This window comes from Cyclopterus lumpus, chromosome 8 (assembly GCF_009769545.1).
Source record: "Cyclopterus lumpus isolate fCycLum1 chromosome 8, fCycLum1.pri, whole genome shotgun sequence".
NCBI classification, from domain to species: domain Eukaryota; kingdom Metazoa; phylum Chordata; class Actinopteri; order Perciformes; family Cyclopteridae; genus Cyclopterus; species Cyclopterus lumpus.
The window spans coordinates 510,708-536,152 of record NC_046973.1 but is presented as its reverse complement, the minus strand read 5'-3'; the positions used below and the strand labels follow the sequence as shown (position 1 = coordinate 536,152).

Here is a 25,445-nt window from a genome sequence, read left to right as displayed (position 1 = left end):
ATGAATTTACATCTCTCCATTGCACCTTATTAACTCTGCTTCCTCCCCGGAGTCGTTGTGACTTCACGTCTCAGAGGGTCCATTGGACCTGGAGGTGTCTGATGCTGGTGAGCCGGCCTCCCATTGGCCCTGCTGATGCCCCGCCCCCCCTCCTCTCTACCTCCTTCTGTTTCATGGATTGGAGTTCCATTCATACATTGTCATATTCATGTAATGTGTTTATGTAACTCTGTAACTCTGTTCATCTGGTCACATGACATCTATTCATCTGTCCATCCGGGGAGAGGGATCCTCCTCTGTTTCTCTCCTGAAGGTTTCTTCCCTTTTTTCCCTGTCAAAGGTTATTTTTGGGGAGTTTTTCCTGATCCGATGTGAGGTCAAAGGTCAGGGATGTCGTATGTGTACAGATTGTAAAGCCCTCTGAGGGGAGTTTGTGATTTGTGATATTGGGCTATACAAAATAAACTGAATTGAATTGAATTGAAAATTGAACTAACATTACTAACATTACTACTACTAACATTACTACTAATATTACTAACATTACTAATACTAACATTACTAATACTAACATTACTACTAATATTACTAACATTACTACTAACATTACTAACATTACTACTAACATTACTAATACTAACATTACTACTACTAACATTACTAATACTAACATTACTACTACTAACATTACCACAATGAGCACGTGGACCTTCCTCGACATGTTGACGTGTTGAGCACCATCCTCGTATAGTCGAGGAGAGGCAGTTCCCCCTCAGGGAACCCGAGAGCTGGGCAGGGGGGCTTCAAGTTGAGTTCAACCCTTTATTTACTTTAGCTCTGGATCTGGTACTTTGCTCTCAGTGGTTCCTCTTTCACAACCTTTGTTTAATCACTCTGATGTCGAAATAAACACCAAGGTCAACATGGATAGGATTTATTTATTTAACGTACCCAAAATGTATAAATATACATCACAGATCAGACATGGGTACACGTCGAGGATAACCCAATACAGTTAAAGGATGATGTTGTTAAATCAGTGAGCGAGTTATCATGTTGTTAAACTCATCGGTGAGTTGGTTGTTCGGTGCAGGGAGGAACGTTGACGCAGGACTGCATTTGAATCTTTGACTTCCCGTCGGGCGTTACACCGCAGTCAGAAAGAGGGTTCCCAAAGAACGTCGCCTGCTCCTTCTGACGACCAATGGTAGGACTGTAACACACACACACACACACACACACACACACACACACAGTATTTAGAATCTAAGCTAGTACAGTTGAGCTGTATGTATCCTTGTGAGGAAGATTAAAGTCTCCTCATCGTCAGCTCTTCATTTGATCTCTCCAGTGTTTTATATGTTTCTGTCTGCCCTGACCCCCCCGCCGCCCCCCCCCCCCCACTTGTCCTCCAGTGAACTCACTTGTAGTTGCTGTAAAAAGGTTTACAGTGTCGACTCCTGAAGCGTTTGGATTCTCCTTCACAGGACGAAGAACACAAACTCCACGTCTCCCAGCCGTCCCAGCTGCCCTTTACTACACACTCACACACACACACACACACACACACACACACACACACACACACACACACACACACACACATATATAAACAAAGTTTCAATGATTCTTTAAACTGTTTCCAATCAAATCATCAGTTGACTTATGTATTTATTGCAAAACAATGAGCTTTTTATATTAAAGTAATGACGCGAATAGTGAAAAATGTGCCTCATTCCTCACTCCTACCCTCCACCACTCCTACCCTCCACCACTCCTACCCTCCACCCCTCCTACCCTCCTACCCTCCACCCCTCCTACCCTCCTACCCTCCACCACTCCACCACTCCACCACTCCACCACTCCTACCCTCCACCACTCCTACCCTCCACCACTCCACCACTCCACCACTCCTACCCTCCACCACTCCTACCCTCCACCACTCCACCACTCCACCACTCCTACCCTCCACCACTCCTACCCTCCACCACTCCACCACTCCTACCCTCCACCCCTCCTACCCTCCTACCCTCCTACCCTCCACCACTCCTACCCTCCACCACTCCACCACTCCACCACTCCTACCCTCCACCACTCCTACCCTCCACCACTCCTACCCTCCACCACTCCACCACTCCACCACTCCTACCCTCCACCACTCCTACCCTCCACCACTCCTACCCTCCACCCCTCCACCACTCCACCACTCCACCACTCCTACCCTCCACCACTCCTACCCTCCACCACTCCTACCCTCCACCACTCCACCACTCCACCACTCCTACCCTCCTACCCTCCACCACTCCACCACTCCACCACTCCTACCCTCCACCACTCCTACCCTCCACCACTCCTACCCTCCACCACTCCACCACTCCTACCCTCCACCACTCCTACCCTCCACCACTCCTACCCTCCACCCCTCCTACCCTCCTACCCTCCACCACTCCACCACTCCTACCCTCCACCACTCCTACCCTCCACCACTCCTACCCTCCACCACTCCACCACTCCACCACTCCTACCCTCCACCACTCCTACCCTCCACCACTCCTACCCTCCACCACTCCACCACTCCTACCCTCCACCACTCCTACCCTCCACCCCTCCTACCCTCCTACCCTCCACCACTCCACCGCTCCTACCCTCCACCACTCCTACCCTCCACCCCTCCTACCCTCCTACCCTCCACCACTCCTACCCTCCACCACTCCACCACTCCTACACTCCACCACTCCACCACTCCTACCCTCCACCACTCCTACCCTCCACCACTCCACCACTCCTACCCTCCACCACTCCTACCCTCCACCCCTCCTACCCTCCTACCCTCCACCACTCCACCACTCCTACCCTCCACCACTCCACCACTCCTACCCTCCACCACTCCTACCCTCCACCACTCCTACCCTCCACCACTCCACCGCTCCTACCCTCCACCACTCCTACCCTCCACCACTCCTACCCTCCACCCCTCCTACCCTCCTACCCTCCACCACTCCACCACTCCTACCCTCCACCACTCCTACCCTCCACCACTCCTACCCTCCACCACTCCTACCCTCCACCCCTCCTACCCTCCTACCCTCCACCACTCCACCACTCCACCACTCCTACCCTCCACCACTCCTACCCTCCACCACTCCACCACTCCTACCCTCCACCACTCCTACCCTCCACCCCTCCTACCCTCCTACCCTCCACCACTCCACCACTCCTACCCTCCACCACTCCACCACTCCACCACTCCTACCCTCCACCACTCCTACCCTCCACCACTCCACCACTCCTACCCTCCACCACTCCTACCCTCCACCCCTCCTACCCTCCTACCCTCCACCACTCCACCACTCCTACCCTCCACCACTCCACCACTCCACCACTCCTACCCTCCACCACTCCTACCCTCCACCACTCCTACCCTCCTAACCTCCTACCCTCCACCACTCCACCACTCCACCACTCCTACCCTCCACCACTCCACCACTCCTACCCTCCACCACTCCTACCCTCCTACCCTCCACCACTCCACCACTCCTACCCTCCACCACTCCTACCCTCCACTCCTCCTACCCTCCTACCCTCCACCACTCCACCGCTCCTACCCTCCACCACTCCTACCCTCCACCACTCCTACCCTCCACCCCTCCTACCCTCCTACCCTCCACCACTCCTACCCTCCACCACTCCACCACTCCACCACTCCTACCCTCCACCACTCCTACCCTCCACCACTCCTACCCTCCACCACTCCTACCCTCCACCACTCCACCACTCCTACCCTCCACCACTCCTACCCTCCACCACTCCTACCCTCCACCCCTCCTACCCTCCACCACTCCACCGCTCCTACCCTCCACCACTCCTACCCTCCACCACTCCTACCCTCCACCCCTCCTACCCTCCTACCCTCCACCACTCCTACCCTCCACCACTCCACCACTCCTACACTCCACCACTCCACCACTCCTACCCTCCACCACTCCTACCCTCCACCACTCCTACCCTCCACCCCTCCTACCCTCCTACCCTCCACCACTCCTACCCTCCACCCCTCCTACCCTCCTACCCTCCACCACTCCACCACTCCACCACTCCTACCCTCCACCACTCCACCACTCCACCACTCCTACCCTCCACCACTCCACCACTCCTACCCTACACCACTCCTACCCTCCACCCCTCCTACCCTCCTACCCTCCACCACTCCACCACTCCACCACTCCTACCCTCCACCACTCCACCACTCCTACCCTCCACCACTCCTACCCTCCACCACTCCTACCCTCCACCACTCCACCACTCCTACCCTCCACCACTCCTACCCTCCACCCCTCCTACCCTCCACCACTCCTACCCTCCACCACTCCACCACTCCTACACTCCACCACTCCACCACTCCTACCCTCCACCACTCCTACCCTCCACCACTCCTACCCTCCACCCCTCCTACCCTCCTACCCTCCACCACTCCACCACTCCACCACTCCTACCCTCCACCACTCCTACCCTCCACCCCTCCTACCCTCCTACCCTCCACCACTCCACCACTCCTACCCTCCACCACTCCTACCCTCCTACCCTCCACCACTCCTACCCTCCACCACTCCACCACTCCACCACTCCTACCCTCCTACCCTCCACCACTCCTACCCTCCACCACTCCACCACTCCTACACTCCACCACTCCACCACTCCTACCCTCCACCACTCCTACCCTCCACCACTCCTACCCTCCACCCCTCCTACCCTCCTACCCTCCACCACTCCACCACTCCACCACTCCTACCCTCCACCACTCCTACCCTCCACCACTCCTACCCTCCACCCCTCCTACCCTCCTACCCTCCACCACTCCACCACTCCACCACTCCTACCCTCCACCACTCCTACCCTCCACCACTCCTACCCTCCACCACTCCACCACTCCTACCCTCCTACCCTCCACCACTGCTCCCCTCCAATCCCCTCCAGTCCACACGACAGGCGCAAAGGAGCGAGGACCCATTCATCGCTGCTCGCAGCTTTAATTTGTATTATAGATGTATTATAAATGCTATCATCTAAAATCTATAATCTATATATTCTATACTATATAATCTAAACTATATAATGTATATAATCTAAACTATATAATCTATACGATTTAATCTATAATCTACACTATATAATCTAAACTATATAATGTATATAATCTAAACTATACTAATATAACCTATAATCTACACTATGTAATGTATACTATATAATCAACACTATATAATGTAGAATCACTAATACTACACCCACGGTAACACCCGGTGACGTCGTAGCAGACCCGTCTCTCCATCAGATCGTTCCCGCTGCACATGGATCCGTTGTGAGCTCGATGGCGACAGTGTCGGTCTCGAATCTGAGAGCCGCCGAGCATCTTACAGCGAATGTTACGGTCCCCGAACGGGTATTTACACTCTTTCCACTGTGACCACTCTGACCACTGCCCGTCCACTGAAACATAGAGATGAGTCACGTGACATGAGAGAGACCAGAGAGAGAGAGAGACCAGAGAGAGAGCGAGACCAGAGAGAGACCAGAGAGAGACCAGATAGGGCAACACAGGAAAACAGACAACATTTTACTCCAGGAAGTACCTCATAGAACACACCATGAGTTACACCTATCTGGGTCTGACTACAGGAAGTACCACCATAGAACACACCATGAGTTACACCTATCTGGGTCTGACTACAGGAAGTACCACACCATGAGTTACACCTATCTGGGTCTGACTACAGGAAGTACCACATAGAACACACCATGAGTTACACCTATCTGGGTCTGACTACAGGAAGTACCTCATAGAACACACCATGAGTTACACCTATCTGGGTCTGACTACAGGAAGTACCACATAGAACACACCATGAGTTACACCTATCTGGGTCTGACTACAGGAAGTACCACCATAGAACACACCATGAGTTACACCTATCTGGGTCTGACTACAGGAAGTACCACATAGAACACACCATGAGTTACACCTATCTGGGTCTGACTACAGGAAGTACCACATAGAACACACCACGAGTTACACCTATCTGGGTCTGACTACAGGAAGTACCACATAGAACACACCATGAGTTACACCTATCTGGGTCTGACTACAGGAAGTACCACATAGAACACACCACGAGTTACACCTATCTGGGTCTGACTACAGGAAGTACCTCATAGAACACCATGAGTTACACCTATCTGGGTCTGACTACAGGAAGTACCACATAGAACACACCACGAGTTACACCTATCTGGGTCTGACTACAGGAAGTACCACCATAGAACACACCACAAGTTACACCTATCTGGGTCTGACTACAGGAAGTACCACATAGAACACACCACGAGTTACACCTATCTGGGTCTGACTACAGGAAGTACCACATAGAACACACCACGAGTTACACCTATCTGGGTCTGACTACAGGAAGTACCACATAGAACACACCACGAGTTACACCTATCTGGGTCTGACTACAGGAAGTACCACATAGAACACACCATGAGTTACACCTATCTGGGTCTGACTACAGGAAGTACCTCATAGAACACACCATGAGTTACACCTATCTGGGTCTGACTACAGGAAGTACCACCATAGAACACACCATGAGTTACACCTATCTGGGTCTGACTACAGGAAGTACCACATAGAACACACCATGAGTTACACCTATCTGGGTCTGACTACAGGAAGTACCACATAGAACACACCATGAGTTACACCTATCTGGGTCTGACTATTACAGCCTCAGGGAGTTTCAGCCTGCCAGTGAATGGCAGAAGAGCCCTCTATGCAATTATTCCAATGAAAATGTGGTGTAAGATTTTTGATAATGTGATCTAGCCCATTGCGCTGTATGGTAGTGAAGTTTGGGGTCCACTCCGTCACCATAGCAACAGTAGATGGACAAACACCCCACAGAAGCCCTACAGGCAGAATTCTGCAGAATGATCCTCAACGTTCAAAGAAAAACACCAACAAATGCATGTAGGGCAGAATTAGGCAGATATCCCCTTATAATAAACATTATAATAAACATTATAATAAACATTAACAAAGAGCACTACATTGTTGGACTCCCCTTCAAACAAGTTCTCAAGACACCCTCCATTTTAAAGCCCTCCAGAGCCAAGAGCTGAACCCAGAAAAGAGTCTCCTGAGTCAGTTGGTGCTGAGACTAACAGAACCAGGACCAGGACCAGGACCAGAACCAGGACCAGTCTCACACCAACACTGCTTTACAAATACCAGTAAACGCAATTAAAGCTGCGAGCAGCGATGAACGGGTCCTCGCTCATCTGCGCCAGTCGGGGCACCGGCCCGCTCGGCCGAGAACGAAGGGCCGCCGGTCGGACGTTAACGCTGATTTTCTTACGCCAGTAGGTGGCGTTTCAACTATGAGTGAAATTAGGCTTGTCGATATCCTCAGGACGTGACATGTAACAAGCATGACAAGTTTGGGGCAGATTCAAGCAAGTTCAGTTGAACCAGTAGGGGGCGCTTTGAGAATGTGAACAGATACATGCACCATGTGTCTCTACGTGAAGTCTAGACCACTACTGAAACATCTTGAGCCGTGTGTATATAGATACAGCTATAATTATATATATTGTGTCTATAAATATATAGTTCATATTTAGAACAAATATGTATTTAAAATATATATATATATCCATCCATCCATCCATTTTCAATACCGCTTATCCTCATTAGGGTCGCGGGGGCGCTGGAGCCTATCCCAGCTGACATAGGGCGAAGGCAGGGGACACCCTGGACAGGCCGCCAGTCCATCTATATGCCCTCTATATATAATATATATATATATATATATATATATATATATATATTATATATAGAGGGCATATATATATATATGACTGGCATCATGCATGATTATCTTTGGACAGATCGGTTTAGTTATAGCAACAGTCTCATAACAAAACACAGGAAGTGGGATTTTATTGGAGTCAAGTGAGAAGCCGTGAACAGTCAGTTTTTCTGAATAATCATCTTCAAGGCCTTCAGATCATCCTGGAAAGAAGATTGAAGTCGATCGGATCTTTTTTGTGGGAGATAACGTTAAATGTATAACGGCGAAAAGTGACAAAAACAAGCGAAAAATGGCCAGATTCGGCCAATTATTGTAGCGCCTCCTAGTGTTCAAATCGCACCAGATTGTTTTTGCATGTTAAGGGATGCAATGTGCACATATGCTGCAAATTTCGAGTGATTAGTCCCAACAGTAAGCTATGAGCATTGAAAAACAAGACACGCCCCTAAGAGGTTCATTGGGCCATATATCTTTACGACAATGAGATATCAAAAAACGGTTGAGCTGGCTCTGAATGATATATGTAGTAAAGGCAGTCAATTATGTGTTTTTCACAAAATTAAAAATGGCAGAAAATCTTAGTAGGCGGACCTCAAAAATTAAGGTCACTTTTCCAGGTTGTTAAGTACCCCCAATATACGCCCAATGATCTAAAATAAAAAGCGAAATAATTAAAATAATATAGAATATCTCTTTTCTGTCAGGGGTAAGAAGCAGAGATCAGGGACCACCTGGCTATAGGACAGACAGACAGATCCAGACCAGGTACAGGATCAGGGACCACCAATTGGCAATCGAAAAAGGCCGACCAAAAGAACCAACAACCAAAAGGAATATGTGGTCACTGTTCTCCAGGTGAGTTTGAGACAGAGATGCACTTCCTCCTCAAGTGTGATAAATATACAGAAAAAAGATGGACTTTAGGTCTCTGGTTACAGGTCTCTGGTTTCAGAGAACTGGGAGAATCTTCCCAACTAAGAATCCTCCCAGGAGAAGGAAACACAGCCCACCTCAAGTCCTGTCATGATACAACCTGAGGGACAGTGAGACACACACACACACATACACACACATACACACATACTCACACACACCTTTTATTGTGTCCCAAGAAACACAACTGTACTTTCTTTCAATGTAATTATTTCTGTCATATTATTATTTTTATTATTATTATTATTAGAGAGAGATGAGAGAGAGACAAGAGAGAGAGACCAGAGACGAGAGAGACCAGAGAGAGAGAGAGAGACTAGAGCGAGACCAGAGAGACGGCTGCCGAAATCAAAGACTTTTCATGAAGTAAAAGACAAAGACCTGGTGTGTACCTGGACAATGGGACTTGATCTGACAGATGCTGGTTCTACGTCCCTCTCCAGGACATGGCCGGCCGCCAGATTTGGGGGCGGGATTATCACATCCCCTGAGTGACTCCTGAAGCCCCACCCCACAGGTAACAGGACAGGAAGAGAAGGGGGACCAAGACCCCCAACCTCCGTCCACTGGTCCAGAGACAGAAAGAAACACAGAGTTATCGTCTCTACGAGGACACCTGGGACATTTCATGGTCTCTACTGGATAACCAGAGAGTCTGTTAACGTCTCTAAAAGGACACATGGGAGTTGTTAAAGTCTCTAAAAGGACACATGGGAGTTGTTAACGTCTCTAAAAGGTCACATGGGTCTTGTTATTGTCTCTAAAAGGACACATGGGAGTTGTTAACGTCTCTAAAAGGTCACATGGGTCTTGTTATTGTCTCTAAAAGGACACATGGGAGTTGTTAACGTCTCTTAAAGAACACATGGAAGTCATTATCGTCTCTAAAAGGACACATGGGAGTCATTATCGTCTCTAAAAGGACACATGGGTCTTGTTATTGTCTCTAAAAGGACACATGGGAGTCATTATCGTCTCTAAAAGGACAAATGGGAGTCATTATCATCTCTAAAAGGACACATGGGAGTCATTAACGTCTCTAAAAGGACAAATGGGAGTCATTATCGTCTCTAAAAGGACACATGGGTCTTGTTATCGTCTCTAAAAGGACACATGGGAGTCATTAACGTCTCTAAAAGGACAAATGGGAGTCATTATCGTCTCTAAAAGGACACATGGGTCTTGTTATTGTCTCTAAAAGGACACATGGGTCTTGTTATTGTCTCTAAAAGAACACATGGGAGTCATTATCGTCTCTAAAAGGACACATGGGTCTTGTTATTGTCTCTAAAAGGACACATGGGAGATTTTATTGTCTCTAAAAGGACACATGGGAGTCGTTAACGTCTCTAAAAGGACACATGGGTCTTGTTATTGTCTCTAAAAGGACACATGGGAGATTTTATTGTCTCTAAAAGGACATATGGGAGTCGTTAACGTCTCTAAAAGTACACAAGGGAGATGTTATTGTCTCTAAAAGGACACATGGGAGTAATTAACGTCTCTAAAAGGACACATGAGAGTAATTAACGTCTCTAAAAGGACACATGGGAGTAATTAACGTCTCTAAAAGGACACATGAGAGATGTTATTGTCTCTAAAAGGACACATGGGTCATGTTATCGTCTCTAAAAGGACACATGGGTCATGTTATTGTCTCTAAAAGGACACATGAGAGTTGTTATTGTCTCTAAAAGGACACATGGGTCTTGTTATTGTCTCGAAAAGGACAGATGGGTCATGTTATCGTCTCTAAAAGGACACATGGGTCATGTTATCGTCTCTAAAAGGACACATGGGTCATGTTATTGTCTCTAAAAGGACAGATGGGTCTTGTTATTGTCTCTAAAAGGACACATGAGAGTTGTTATTGTCTCTAAAAGGACAGATGGGTCTTGTTATTGTCTCTAAAAGGACACATGAGAGTTGTAATTGTCTCTAAAAGGACAGATGGGTCTTGTTATCGTCTCGAAAAGGACAGATGGGTCTTGTTATTGTCTCTAAAATGACACATGGGAGTAATTAACGTCTCTAAAAGGACTCATGGGTCATGTTATTGTCTCTAAAAGGACACATGGGAGTTGTTAACGTCTCTAAAAGGACTCATGGGTCATGTTATTGTCTCTAAAAGGACACATGGGTCATGGTATTGTCTCTAAAAGGACACATGGGTCATGTTATTGTCTCTAAAAGGACACATGGGAGTTGTTAACGTCTCTAAAAGGACTCATGGGTCATGTTATTGTCTCTAAAAGGACACATGGGTCATGGTATTGTCTCTAAAAGGACACATGGGAGTTGTTAACATCTAAAAGGACACATGGGGGTTGTTAACATCTCTAAAAGGACACATGGGTCATGGTATTGTCTCTAAAAGGACACATGGGGGTTGTTAACATCTCTAAAAGGACACATGGGTCATGGTATTGTTTCTAAAACGACACATGGGAGTTGTTATTGTCTTTAAAAGGACACATGGGAGTTGTTATTGTCTTTAAAAGGACACATGGGAGTTGTTATCGTCTCTAAAAGGAAAGGACACATGGGACTTGTTATTGTCTCTAAAAGGACACATGGGAGTCATTAACGTCTCTAAAAGGACACATGAGTCTTGTTATTGTCTTTAAAAGGACACATGGGAGTTGTTATTGTCTTTAAAAGGACACATGGGAGTTGTTATCGTCTCTAAAAGGAAAGGACACATGGGAGTTGTTATTGTCTTTAAAAGGACACATGGGAGTTGTTATCGTCTCTAAAAGGAAAGGACACATGGGAGTTGTTATTGTCTTTAAAAGGACACATGGGAGTTGTTATCGTCTCTAAAAGGAAAGGACACATGGGAGTTGTTATTGTCTCTAAAAGGACACATGGGAGTCATTAACGTCTCTAAAAGGACACATGAGTCTTGTTATTCTCTCTAAAAGGACACATTGGAGTAGAGTTAGACAGACAAACAGGTAAACCTGGACAGTGAGGCAGGTTTTTGCAGCTTTCTGTCTCGACGTCGTCACCATGGCAATCTGAGCCGGGCGGGTCCATTGAAGGAAGAGGGCTAGAACAGGAGCGCCAGCGGTACCTGATAGAATCTCGGCCTTCTGGGATACAGGAACTGGAACACTCACCCCAACTGGACCATCCGGACCATACCCCGTCCACTGAGACAGAGACATGCTGGGTATTGGTGTGTGTGTCTGTGTGATTGTGTGTGTGTGTGTCTCTGTGTGTGTGTCTTGTCTTGTCGATAGTGCTACAGGCTCACTGAGAATGACACTAAACTCGATAGCCCCACTGAAGAAAAAGACGTTGAAAGGAGGTTTGCTCCCTGGTAGAACCCTCAGACCCAAAAACTAAAGCAAAGATCACAAAAGCGTTCCACCAATCTGGAAGAATCACTCTTAGTTTGGAGAGACAGCCAGACTGACAGACTGTTCGAAGGGGTTTTAAGTCTAAACAGAAGCCCACTGAGCACCACCAACCTCTTCACGTTTCAAACCAGTTTTCCTCACTCAGCGACGCACCCGCTGAGAAACCCACTCTGGTTATAGGTAGCTCCATAGTCAGAAACGTGAAGATAGGGAAGCCAGGGACCAAAGTCATATGCATCCCGGGGGCCAGAGCGGGCGACATTGAATCTTGTTTAAAACTGCTGGCTAAAGATGAGCGTAGTTACAGTAAGATTATAATACACGCCGGCGGTAATGACTCCCGACTGCGGCGGTCGGAGGTCACTAAAATTAATGTGGAATCGGTGTGTACTTATGCCAAGACAATGTCGGACACCGTAGTTTTCTCTGGCCCTCTCCCCAATCTGATCAATGATGACATGTATAGCCGCATGTCGTCATTCAACTGCTGGTTGTCCAGGTGGTGCCCAGCAAACAATGTGGGCTACATAGATAACTAGAGGACTTTCTGGGGAAAGCCTGATCTGATGAGTCCAGACGGCATTCATCCCACTTGGGATGGAGCGCGTCTCATTTCTGCGAACATGGCCAAGTTGATTAACGGACTTAATCCATGACCCAGAGTTCAGATCAGGAAGCAGAAGCAGAGTTGTAGTCTTCCACCCTTCTCTGCACTTCCATTGGAGCAGTTACCCACCCTTAACCTTAACTCTGTAGAGACTGTGTCTGTCCCACGGCCACTTCAATTAATTAAGCAAATCAGTTGTGCGACTTCCTACATCAGAATAGTTTATTTGAGGAGTTTCAGTCAGGATTTAGAAAACACCACAGCACAGAGACAGCACTGGTGAAAATTACAAATAACCTCCTAATTGCATCAGATGAAGGACTCATCTCCGTACTGGTCTTGTTAGACCTTAGTGCTGATAAAGGACTCATCTCTGTACTGGTCTTGTTAGACCTTAGTGCTGATAAAGGACTCATCTCTGTACTGGTCTTGTTAGACCTTAGTGCTGATAAAGGACTCATCTCTGTACTGGTCTTGTTAGACCTTAGTGCTGATAAAGGACTCATCTCCGTACTGGTATTGTTAGACCTTAGTGCTGATAAAGGACTCATCTCTGTACTGGTCTTGTTAGATCTTAGTGCTGATAAAGGACTCATCTCCGTACTGGTATTATTAGACCTTAGTGCTGATAAAGGACTCATCTCTGTACTGGTCTTGTTAGATCTTAGTGCTGATAAAGGACTCATCTCCGTACTGGTATTATTAGACCTTAGTGCTGATAAAGGACTCATCTCTGTACTGGTCTTGTTAGACCTTAGTGCTGATAAAGGACTCATCTCCGTACTGGTGTTATTAGACCTTAGTGCTGCGTTCGACACCATTGATCATGACATCCTATTACAGAGACTGGATCAGTCGATTGGCATTTCAGGTACCGCACTAAGTTGGTTTAAATCCTATTTATCAGATCGATCTCAATTTGTATTTGTAAACGATGAAGCCTCAATGACCACCAACGTTAATCACGGAGTTCCACAAGGTTCTGTGCTTGGACCAATTTTATTTACCTTATATATGCTTCCTTTGGGCAATATTATCAGGAAACACTGCATAAACTTTCATTGCTATGCAGACGATACTCAATTATATCTATCGATCAAACCAGAGGAGACCAACCAGCTCGCTAAAATTCAAGAATGTCTTAAAGACATAAAAACATGGATGACCTGCAACTTCCTGATGTTAAACTCAGACAAAACTGAAGTTATTTTACTGGCCCTGAACACCTCAGAGATCAATTATCTGGTGATGTGGTTTCTGTAGATGGCATTGCCCTGGCATCCAACACCACTGTAAAGAATCTCTAGTTATCTTTGACCGAGACTTGTCCTTTAACTCCCACGTTAAGCAAATCTCAAGGATTGCATTTTTTCATCTACGTAACATTTAAAAAATCAGACACATCTTGTCTCAAAAAGATGCAGAAAAGCTGGTTCACGCGTTTGTTACTTCCAGACTAGATTACTGCAACTCCTTATTATCAGGCTGCTCTAATAAGTCTCTTAAGTCCCTCCAGTTGATCCAGAATGCTGCAGCTCGTGTACTCACAAAAACTAAGAAAAGAGATCACATGACTCCTGTATTAGCTGCTCTGCACTGGCTCCCTGTAAAATCAAGAATCACATTTAAAATTCTTCTCCTCACCTACAAAGCCTTGATTGGTGATGCACCATCATATCTTAAGGAGCTTGTAGTACCATATTGCCCCACTAGGGAGCTGCTCACTAAATGACACAGTCACCTCATTTAAGAGTAGACTTAAGACTTTCCTCTTTAATAGCCCTTATAGTTAGGGCTGAATCAGGTTTGCCCTGGTCCAGCCCCTTGATATGCTGCTATAGGCTTATAGGCTGCTGGGGGATGTTTTAGGATACACTGAGCACCTATCTCCTCTTCTCTCTCTACTTATGGTTGAATTTACATCTCTCCATTGCACCTTATTAACTCTGCTTCCTCCCCGGAGTCGTTGTGACTTCACGTCTTATAGGGTCCATTGGACCTGGAGGTGTCTGATGCCTCCTGCCTTGGCCCTGCTGATGCCCCCCCTCCTCTCTACCTCCTTCTGTTTCATTGATTGTGGAGGTCCATTCATACATTGTTATATTCTTGTAATGTGTTTATGTAACTCTGTAACTCATTACATTACATTACATGTCATTTAGCTGACACTTTTATCCAAAGCGACTTACAATAAGTGCATTAAACCATGAGTCCAAACTCAGAACAACAAGAATCAAGAAAGTACAATTTCTTCAATAACGTTAAACTCCAAAGTGCTATCAGTAAGAGACATTTAAGTGCTACTAAAGTGTTAAACTACAAAGTGTTATCAGTAAGAGACATTTAAGTGCTACTAAAGTGTTAAACTACAAAGTGCTATCAGTAAGAGACATTTAAGTGCTACTAAAGTGTTAAACTCCAAAGTGCTATCAGTAAGGGACATTTAAGTGATACTAAAGTGCTACTACGGCTCTACCTTAAGGTGTAGTCACTAAGATGTGTTTTTAGTCTGTAGAGACTTCCTGTCCTGATATCAATGGGGAGCTCGTTCCACCAATGAGGAGCCAGCACAGCAAACAGTCGTGACTTTGAGTGTTTAGCTCGAAGTGACGGAGCTACAAGCTGATTGGCTGAAGCCGAGAGAAGTGAACGAGCTGGGGTGAGGTTAGACCATGTCCTGGGTGTGAGGTTAGACCATGTCCTGGGTGTGAGGTTAAACCATGTCCTGGATGTGAGGTTAGACCATGTCCTGGATGTGAGGCTAGACCATGTCCTGGATGTGAGGTTAGACCATGTCCTGGGTGTGAGGTTAGACCATGTCCTGGGTGTGAGGTTAGACCATGTCCTGGTGTGAGGTTAGACCATGTCCTGGGTGTGAGGTTAGACCATGTCCTGGTGTGAGGTTAGACCATGTCCTGGGTGTGAGGTTAAACCATGTCCTGGATGTGAGGTTAGACCATGTCCTGGATGTGAGGTTAGACCATGTCCTGGGTGTGAGGTTAGACCATGTCCTGGGTGTGAGGTTAGACCATGTCCTGGATGTGAGGTTAGACCATGTCCTGGGTGTGAGGTTAGACCATGTTCTGGGTGTGAGGTTAGACCATGTCCTGGGTGTGAGGTTAGACCATGTCCTGGGTGTGAGGTTAGACCATGTCCTGGGTGTGAGGTTAGACCATGTCCTGGGTGTAGACTGGACCCGATCTGTTCGCAGCACAGTACGCAAGTGGCATCTGTACACATGACATCTATTGCTTCTGTCCATCAGGGGAGAGGGATCCTCCTCTGTTGCTCTACTGAAGGGTTCTTACCTTTTTTATCCTGAAAGGGTTTTTGCTATTATTTGGGAGTTGTTCCTGATCCGATGTGAGGTCAAAGGTCAGGGATGTCGTATGTGTACAGATTGTAAAGCCCTCTGAGGATAATTTGTAATGTGTGATATTGGGCTATACAAAATAAACTGAATTGAATTGTGTGTGTATGTATGTTTGTATTTTTGTGTGTGTGTGTGTGTATTACCAAGACAGGCACTCTGACAGACGCTGCTCCGAGTGCTCGGCCCATCACATAATCGGCCGCCATATTTAGGGGCGGGGCCATCACACACCCTCATTGACAGCTGGAGCCCCTCCCCACAGGAGGTGGAGCATGGCCCAGGTGGAGACCATGCCCCCCAGCTGCCATCCACTGCAGAGGCAACCAATCAGAACACGTCAGGTTTCCATTTTCAGACTTCACCTGTTTCATCATTGGGTCTTTCTCTCACCTGGACAGGTGGGGAGCTCGCTGCAGTTCTGGACCTGGATCTCGTCTCCAGGGCAACTGTTGCCAGGTGGCACTGTGTCATTGGAAGGGGCGGGGCTAGAGCAAGAACGACCTCGCTCTCTATTCGGGACGATGACGTCACTGTTACAAGAATCTGAACACTGAGACCAACCGGACCAACTGGACCAACTACCATGAACTAAGAGACAGAGCAAGAGAGAGACAGGGGAAGAGAGAGAGAGACAGTCAGACAGTTGGAGAGAGAGACAGTCAGACAGGGGAAGAGAGCGAGAAACAGTCAGACAGGCGGAGAGAGAGACAGTCAGACAGGTGGAGAGAGAGAGACAGTCAGACGGGTGGAGAGAGAGACAGGTGGAGAGAGAGAGACAGTCAGACAGGGGAAGAGAGAGACAGTCAGACAGGTGGAGAGAGTGAGACAGTCAGACAGGTGGAGTGAGAGACAGGTGGAAAAAGAGAGAGACAGTCAGACAGGGGAAGAGAGAGAGACAGTCAGACAGGTGAAGAGAGAGACAGGTGGAGAGAGAGAGAGACAGTCAGACAGGTGGAGAGAGAGAGAGACACACAGGTGGAGAGAGAGACAGATGGAGAGAGAGATAGTCAGACAGATGGAGAGAGAGACAGGTGGAGAGAGAGACAGTCAGACAGGGGAAGAGAGACAGACAGTCAGACAGGTGGAGAGAGAGAGACAGTCAGACAGGTGAAGAGAGAGACAGGTGGAGAGAGAGAGAGACAGTCAGACAGGGTAAGAGAGAGACAGTCAGACAGGTGGAGAGAGAGAGAGACAGTCAGACAGGGGAAGAGAGAGACAGTCAGACAGGTGGAGAGAGAGAGAGACAGTCAGACAGGGGAAGAGAGAGACAGTCAGACAGGTGGAGAGAGAGACAGGTGGAGAGAGAGAGACAGTCAGACAGGTGGAGAGAGAGAGACAGTCAGACAGGGGAAGAGAGAGACAGTCAGACAGGTGGAGAGAGAGACAGTCAGACAGATGGAGAGAGAGACAGTCAGACAGGTGGAGAGAGAGACAGGTGGAGAGAGAGAGACAGTCAGACAGGGGAAGAGAGAGAGACAGTCAGACAGATGGAGAGAGAGACAGTCAGACAGGTGGAGAGAGAGACAGGTGGAGAGAGAGAGACAGTCAGACAGGTGGAGAGAGAGAGACAGTCAGACAGGGGAAGAGAGAGACAGTCAGACAGGTGGAGAGAGAGACAGTCAGACAGATGGAGAGAGAGACAGTCAGACAGGTGGAGAGAGAGAGAGGTGGAGAGAGAGAGACAGTCAGACAGGGGAAGAGAGAGACAGTCAGACAGTTGGAGAGAGCGAGACAGTCAGACAGAGACAGTCAGACAGGACAAGAGAGAGACAGTCAGACAGGACAAGAGAGTGACAGTCAGACAGGTGGAGAGAGAGAGACAGTCAGACAGGTGGAGAGAGAGAGACAGTCAGACAGAGACAGTCAGACAGGGGAAGAGAGAGACAGTCAGACAGGACAAGAGAGAGACAGTCAGACAGGTGGAGAGAGAGAGACAGTCAGACAGGTGGAGAGAGAGAGACAGTCAGACAAGTGGAGAGAGAGAGACAGTCAGACAGGGGAAGAGAGTTACCTGGACAGGTGGTGTGTGTTGCACACGCGTCTCTCTCCTCTGAAGGACCTGTGCAGGCCGAGCGACACTCAGGAGGACTGGAACAGACTCTCTCTCTCCTCCTGACTCCGCCTCCTCCACAGGTCACCGAGCATGGAGACCAGATGAGCCACAAGCCCCACCCCTTATCTGCACGCACACACATACATTTATGACGTACGTGTCTGTGTGTGTGTGTGTGTGTGTGTGTGTGTGTGTGTGTGTGTGTGTGTACCTTCACAGCAGGTGCCGTTACAGGGTTTAGTCTGCAGTGTGACTTTAGGATTCTCACATTCTGAGACTCCGATACCGAAACACTTCCTGTTTCTCTGCGTCACTCCGGCTCCACACAGAACGTTACAATGTGACCATGGCGACCAGGGAGACCACACTGGAGGACTGGGAACATACTGGTATTACTGGTTTGACAAGGAGGACACCTGTGAATCCTCATCGTCTACAGGGACACCTGTGAGTCCTCATTGTCTAGTCCATCCATCCATTATCAGCCGCTTATAAAATAAGATAAGATAAGATAAGATAATCCTTTATTAGTCCCTCAGTGGGGAAATTACAGGATTACAGCAGCATTGCTCACAGTAATAAGTAAAACAAGTAGTATAATAACAGAATTAAGATAAAAGAGTAAAAAACAAGAAGAATATTATATATACAGACGGAGTAGAAATAGAATAAAGTGGATAAAGTGTATAAAATAAATTTAACAAAATTAAAAAGTACTTAAACGTATTAGTATTGCACAACTGGGCTAAAGTGCTGTTCAGTGCGAAGTCCAAAGTGTTCAAGTGTTTGTGGCCTACTGGGAGCTCAGCTTGTTGTGCAGCCTGACAGCAGCGGGGAGAAAGGACCTGTGGTACCTCTCTCCCAGACACCGGGGATGAATCAGCCGGTGGCTGAAGGAGAAAGGACCTGCGGTACCTCTCCCCCAGACACCGGGGATGAATCAGCCGGTGTCTGGGGGAGAAAGGACCTGTGGTACCACTCCCCCAGACACCGGGGGTGAATCAGCCGGTGGCTGAAGGAGAAAGGACCTGTGGTACCTCTCCCTCAGACACCGGGGATGAATCAGCCGGTGGCTGAAGGAGAAAGGACCTGCGGTACCTCTCCCCCAGACACCGGGGATGAATCAGCCGGTGGCTGAAGGAGAAAGGACCTGCGGTACCTCTCCCCCAGACACCGGGGATGAATCAGCCGGTGGCTGAAGGAGAAAGGACCTGCGGTACCTCTCCCCCAGACACCGGGGATGAATCAGCCGGTGGCTGAAGGAGAAAGGACCTGCGGTACCTCTCCCCCAGACACCGGGGATGAATCAGCCGGTGGCTGAAGGAGAAAGGACCTGTGGTACCTCTCCCCCAGACACCGGGGATGAATCAGCCGGTGGCTGAAGGAGAAAGGACCTGTGGTACCTCTCCCCCAGACACCGGGGATGAATCAGCCGGTGGCTGAAGGAGCTGTGCAGCGCTGCCAGAGTACCCTGCATGGGGTGGGAGGTGTTGTCCATCAGGGACGATAGCTTGGCCATCATCCTCCTGTCCCCCACCACCTCCACAGTATCCAGAGGACACCCCAGCACGCTGCTGGCCTTCCCCACCAGTTTGTCCAGTCTCCTCCTGTCAGCTGCTGTGATGCCGCTGCACCAGAAGACCACTCCATAAAAGATGGCTGATGCCACCACCGAGTCGAAGAAGGTCTTCAGGAGTGCTCCCTGCACCCCAAAGGACCACAGTCTCCTCAGCAGAAAGAGTCTGCTCTGTCCCTTCTTGTAGAGTGCATGAGCGTGGTCAGACCAGTCCAGTTTATTGTTCAAGTGAACACCCAGGTACTTATAAGACTTCACAATCTCAATGTCCAGTCCCTGGATGCTCACTGGTGTTGGAGGAGAGCGTTTACCCCGGCGGAAGTCCACCACCAGCTCCTTGGTCTTGCTGGAGTTGATCTGGAGGCGGTTCCGCTGGCACCATCCTAAGAAGTCCTGGTTCAGTTCCCTGTACTCCCTGTCATCATCGGCCGAAATGAGGCCGACGATCGCAGAGTCGTCAGAGAACTTTTGCAGGTGGCAGTTGGCAGAGTTGTGTTTGAAGTCCGATGTGTAGATGGAGAAGAGGAATGGAGCCAGAACGGTTCCCTGTGGAGCCCCTGTGCTGCAGTACACCCGATCTGACTCACACTCCCGTATCCGCACATACTGTGGACGGTTGGTGAGGTAGTCCAGGATCCATGCAGTGAGGTGGTGTTCCACCCCGGTCTGCTTCAGCTTGTCCCTCAGGAGCAAAGGCTGAATGGTGTTGAAGGCACTGGAGAAGTCGTAGAACATGACTCTCACAGTGCTTCCAGCCTTTTCCAGGTGAGAGAGGCATCTCTGCAGCAGGAAGATGACGGCGTCATCCACCCCAATGCCAGATTGGTAGGCGAACTGAAGTGGGTCCAGGGATGAGCTCACCAGGGGGCGGAGATGGACAAGGACCAGCCTCTCCAGGGTCTTCATCAGGTGGGATGTCAACGCCACCGGCCTATAGCTGTTGAGGTCCTTGGGCCGCGGGGTCTTTGGTACCGGTACCACGCAGGATGTCTTCCATAGCTGTGGTACTTTCCCCAGCCTCAAGCTCAAGTTGAAGATGTGCTCCGCTATCCCGCACAGTTGGTCTGCGCAGGATTTGAGGAGCCTTGAGCTGATGCCATCTGGACCCGTGGCCTTCCTCACCTTGATCCTCCTCAGTTCCTTCCTCACCTGGTGACGGTACACGCTGGGGGGTGTGGTGCTGTGAGGTGTTGGAGTGGGGGTGGGTTGCCGGTCGTAGAGTGCTGAGTATGAGTATGAGAGGTGTGAAGGGGGGCCGAGTGCTGTAGAAAGGGGGGAGGTGCAGGGGGAGGGGGGGGCAATAATCCGCAGGGGGTGCAAAAGATGGGGGCTGCAGCGGACGCAGCAGGGAGGTCTGGGTGGGGGGAGGGGAGGATGGCTGGTCAAATCTGTTAAAAAATGAGTTCAGATCATTCACCCACTTATGGTCCCCCTCAGGCTGTTTGTTGAGCCCCTTGAACCCAGAAATCGCCTTGCCCTTCCAGACCCCGATGGTGTTGTTCTGCTGCAGCTGGTCCTCCATCCTGGTCCTGTAGACATCTTTACCCTCCCTGATCTCCACCCTCAGCTCCCTCTGCACAGTCCTCAGCGCCTCCTTGTTGCCAGATCTAAAGACCCTCTTCTTCTCCTTGAGGAGGGCCTTTATCTTTGGAGAGATCCAGGGTTTGCCATTTGAGAAGCACCGTACAGTCCTGGTGGGTACGGTGTTCTCAACACAGAAGTTGATGTAGTCTGTGATGCAGTCGGTGAGACCGTCCATGTCTTCCCCATGGGCATCACTGAATACCTCCCACACAGTTGTCTCAAAACAGTCCTTCAGAGCCTCCTCGGCTCCATCGGTCCATTGTCTAACTGTGCGGGTCACAGCTGGCTGCTTCTGTGCAAGAGTGGTGTACACAGGCAGGAGGTGCACCAGGTTGTGGTCAGATCGGCCCAGGGGAGGGAGAGGTGATGATGAGTATGCCTCCTTGGTGTTGGCATAGAGGAGATCCAGTGTCTTATTGTCTCTGGTGTGGCATGTGACATACTGGGTGAATGTGGGCAGAGTGGAGGACGGAGGGGCATGGTTAAAGTCCCCAGAGAGAAGGAGGAGAGCATTGGGGTGTTGTGTCAGCAGCCTGCTCGTCGCTGAGTGGATGACGTCACAGGCCGCTTCAGCGTCAGCAGAGGGGGGGATGTACGCAGCCACCATGATAACATGCAAGAATTCCCTTGGCAGATAGTATGGCCTCATGCTAACAGCTAACAGCTCAATGTCCGTTGTGCAGGTCTGCTCTTTAACTCGATGTGCCCAGAGTTATATCATCTATCATTAACAAACACTGCCAGTCCTCCTCCCTTCCTCTTACCGCTCTCCACTGTCCTGTCCGCCCGTATGATGCGGAACCCGTCCAGCGTAGCGTGCGTGTCCGGAATTAGCTCCGTTAGCCAAGTCTCCGTGAACACCATGAGGCTACACTGCCGGTATTCACTCTGATGGCGAGTTAGCGCCGCTAGCTCGTCCATCTTGTTGGAGAGAGACCTCACGTTTCCCATGATGATGATATATCCGGGGTCGGGTCGCGGTGGCCAGACGTTCCCAGTTCACCCTCACTACACGTTTGGGCTTGCCAGGTCTCTCTAGCCGAGTCCCCCGCCATCTGATCCAACTCACCACCAGGTGGTAATCAGTTGACAGCTCTGCTCCTCTCTTCACCCGAGTGTCCAAGACATACGGCCGCAGATCAGATGATACGATTAAAAGTCAATCATTGATCTCCGGCCTAAGGTGTTCTGGTACCAGGTACACTTATGAGCCACCTTATGTTCGAACATGGTGTTCGTTATGGACAAACTGTGGCTAGCACAGAAGTCCAACAACAAAACACCATTCGGGTTCAGATCGGGCAAGCCGTTCCTCCCAATCACGCCCCGCCAGGTTTCTCTGTCATTGCCCACGTGAGCGTTGAAGTCTCCCAGGAGAACTATGGAGTCGGCAGTCCAGGACCCCTCCCACCGACTCCAAGAAGGCCGGATACTCCGAAATGCTGTTCGGTGCATAAGCACAAACAACAGTCAGAGCCTTACTCCACGCAACCCGTAGGCGCAGGGAGGCGACCCTCTCGGTCCCCGGGGAAGACTCCAACACAGCGGTGCTCAGCCGGGGGCTCGTGAGTATCCCCACTCCCGCCCGGCGCCTCTCACCCTGGGCAACTCCAGAAAAGGACAAAGTCCAACCCTTCTCCAGGAGCTTGGTTCCAGAGCCCATGCTGTGCGTGGAGGTGAGCCCAACTATATCTAGCTGGTACCGCTCCACCTCCTGCACCAGCTCCGGCTCTTTCCCCGCTAGTGAGGTGACGTTCCACGTCCCTAGAGCTAGTCTATGCCGCCGGCGATCAGCCCACCCAGGTCTCCCGCCTGGCCCGCCGCGGGGTCTACATAGCACCCGACCCCGATAATTCTCCCTGTGGGTGGTGGGTCCACAGGGTGACTGCTGCTCCATGATGTTTTTTCGGGCTGAGCCCGACCGGGCCCCATGGGCGAAAGCCCGGCCACCAGACGCTCGCCGACGAGCTCCCCTCCTGGGTCTGGCTCCGGGAGGGTGCCCCGGTTTCCTTTGTCCGGGCAAGGTAGCTTCAGACCGTGGGCTGCTATTCATCAGGGTTTTTTGAACCGCTCTTAGTCTGGGCTCTCCCCCGAGACCTGTTTGCCTTGGGAGACCCTACCAGGGGCTGATGCCCCGGACAACATAGCTCCCAGGATCACTGAGCCACTCAAACTCCTCCACCACGTTAAGGTGGCGATTCATAGGAGGATTCTAGTCGTTATTATTATTAATTATCATCTAGTTATATTTGTTTGCGTTGAAAAAAGGGATTTTGTGTGTGTGTACACTGACCCACAGGAACGACACACTCCGTCTGTTGCCTGGTAACTGTACTGAGAATTCTGACAGCAGTCCTCTTCCTCCACCTCACCGAGCTCTTCATCACACTGACCCAGGACCAGGTCTAGACGTGCAAAACACTGCACACACTCTGCACACATACCGGACATACACAGAGAGAGACACGCACACACATACACAGACATAAAAGCAGAATAATAAAAGGAAACATAAGCACAATATAATGATGATTAATGTAGTTCAACTTCCACTGTGTGTGTGTGTGTGTGTTAGTGTGTGTATGTGTGTACAGGTACTAGGAGAATGTCCAGAATTTCGACACAGGGGAAAGTTTCCAAAGGTTGCACAATTATGAGGCAAACTTCTTTTAATCAGTTATTTTTTTCGGACTAAAAACAGAACAAGGACTCCAAGGACAGAGAGAGACGGAGTGAGACACCTTTCTATAGACGGAGTGAGACATCTTTCTAAAGACGGAGTGAGACACCTTTCTATAGACTTAGTGAGACACCTTTCTAAAGACAGAGTGAGACATCTTTCTATAGATGGAGTGAGACACCTTTCTATAGACTTAGTGAGACGACTTTCTATAGACTTAGTGAGACAACTTTCTAAAGACGGAGAGAGACAACTTTCTAAAGACGGAGTGAGACATCTTTCTATAGACGAGTGAGACGACTTTCTATAGACTTAGTGAGACAACTTTCTAAAGACGGAGAGAGACAACTTTCTAAAGACGGAGTGAGACATCTTTCTATAGACGGAGTGAGACACCTTTCTATAGACTTAGTGAGACGACTTTCTATAGACTTAGTGAGACACCTTTCTAAAGACGGAGAGAGACAACTTTCTAAAGACGGAGTGAGACATTTTCTAAAGATGGAGTGAGACACCTTTCTAAAGACGTAGTGAAACACCTTTCTATAGACTTAGTGAGACAACTTTCTATAGACTTAGTGAGACAACTTTCTTAAGACGGAGTGAGACACCTTTCTAAAGACGGAGTGAGACACCTTTCTATACTTAGTGAGACAACTTTCTTAAGACGGAGTGAGACACCTTTCTAAAGACGTAGTGAGACACCTTTCTATAGACTTAGTGAGAACACCTTTCTAAAGACGGAGTTAGACACTTTTCTAAAGACGGAGTGAGATACCTTTCTATAAACAGAGTGAGAACACCTTTCTAAAGACGGAGTTAGACACTTTTCTATAGACAGAGTGAAAGACCTTTTTAAAGAAGGAGTGAGACACCTTTCTATAGACGGAGTGAGACACCTTTCTAAAGATGGAGTGAGACACCTTTCTATAGACGTAGTGAGACACCTTTCTAAAGACGGAGTGAGACACCTTTCTAAAGACGGAGTGAGATACCTTTCTATAAACAGAGTGAGAACACCTTTCTAAAGACAGAGTGAGACACCTTTCTAAAGACGGAGTGAGAAGTCTCTCTCTCTCTATATACATATATATATATATATATATAAATAAGGTGTATATATATATAGGTTTATATATATATATATATACACCCAAAATATATATATACACATATATATTATCCATGTAAATACGATACAAATACGATACAAACAAACCAAACTGACCTGAACGCTGCACAGACCCCAGGACCAGGAACAGGACCAGGACCCTGAGAACCATCAGAACCCTGAGACGCTCCATTCTTCCATCAGAATTGAAGAGGCATGAGTTCAGTTGTCTGTGTGTTTCAGCAGAGCTCCTCCCCCTGGTGTGTGTGTGTGTGTGTGTGGACAAACAGGA

General features: G+C 48.8%; 1 protein-coding gene across 2 annotated transcripts; it reads right to left on the bottom strand.

The window, feature by feature from the left end:
• Positions 1-918: 918 nt before the first annotated feature.
• Positions 919-25,445, bottom strand: LOC117734652 (properdin-like). Of its 2 annotated transcripts, XM_034538881.1 has the most exons (11): positions 25,271-25,445; positions 23,656-23,794; positions 18,414-18,577; positions 18,161-18,328; positions 16,540-16,737; positions 16,293-16,460; positions 11,768-11,959; positions 9,197-9,370; positions 5,290-5,487; positions 1,425-1,536; positions 919-1,213 (listed from the first exon to the last, which is right to left on the bottom strand). In XM_034538881.1, the coding sequence occupies exons 1-11, from the start codon at positions 25,344-25,346 to the stop codon at positions 1,066-1,068; spliced, it is 1,737 nt and encodes a 578-aa protein (XP_034394772.1). In that variant the 5' UTR covers positions 25,347-25,445; the 3' UTR covers positions 919-1,065. The 2 variants fall into 2 exon arrangements, with proteins under 2 accessions (XP_034394772.1, XP_034394773.1); XM_034538882.1 differs by lacking the exon at positions 11,768-11,959 and having other exon boundaries at positions 25,271-25,444.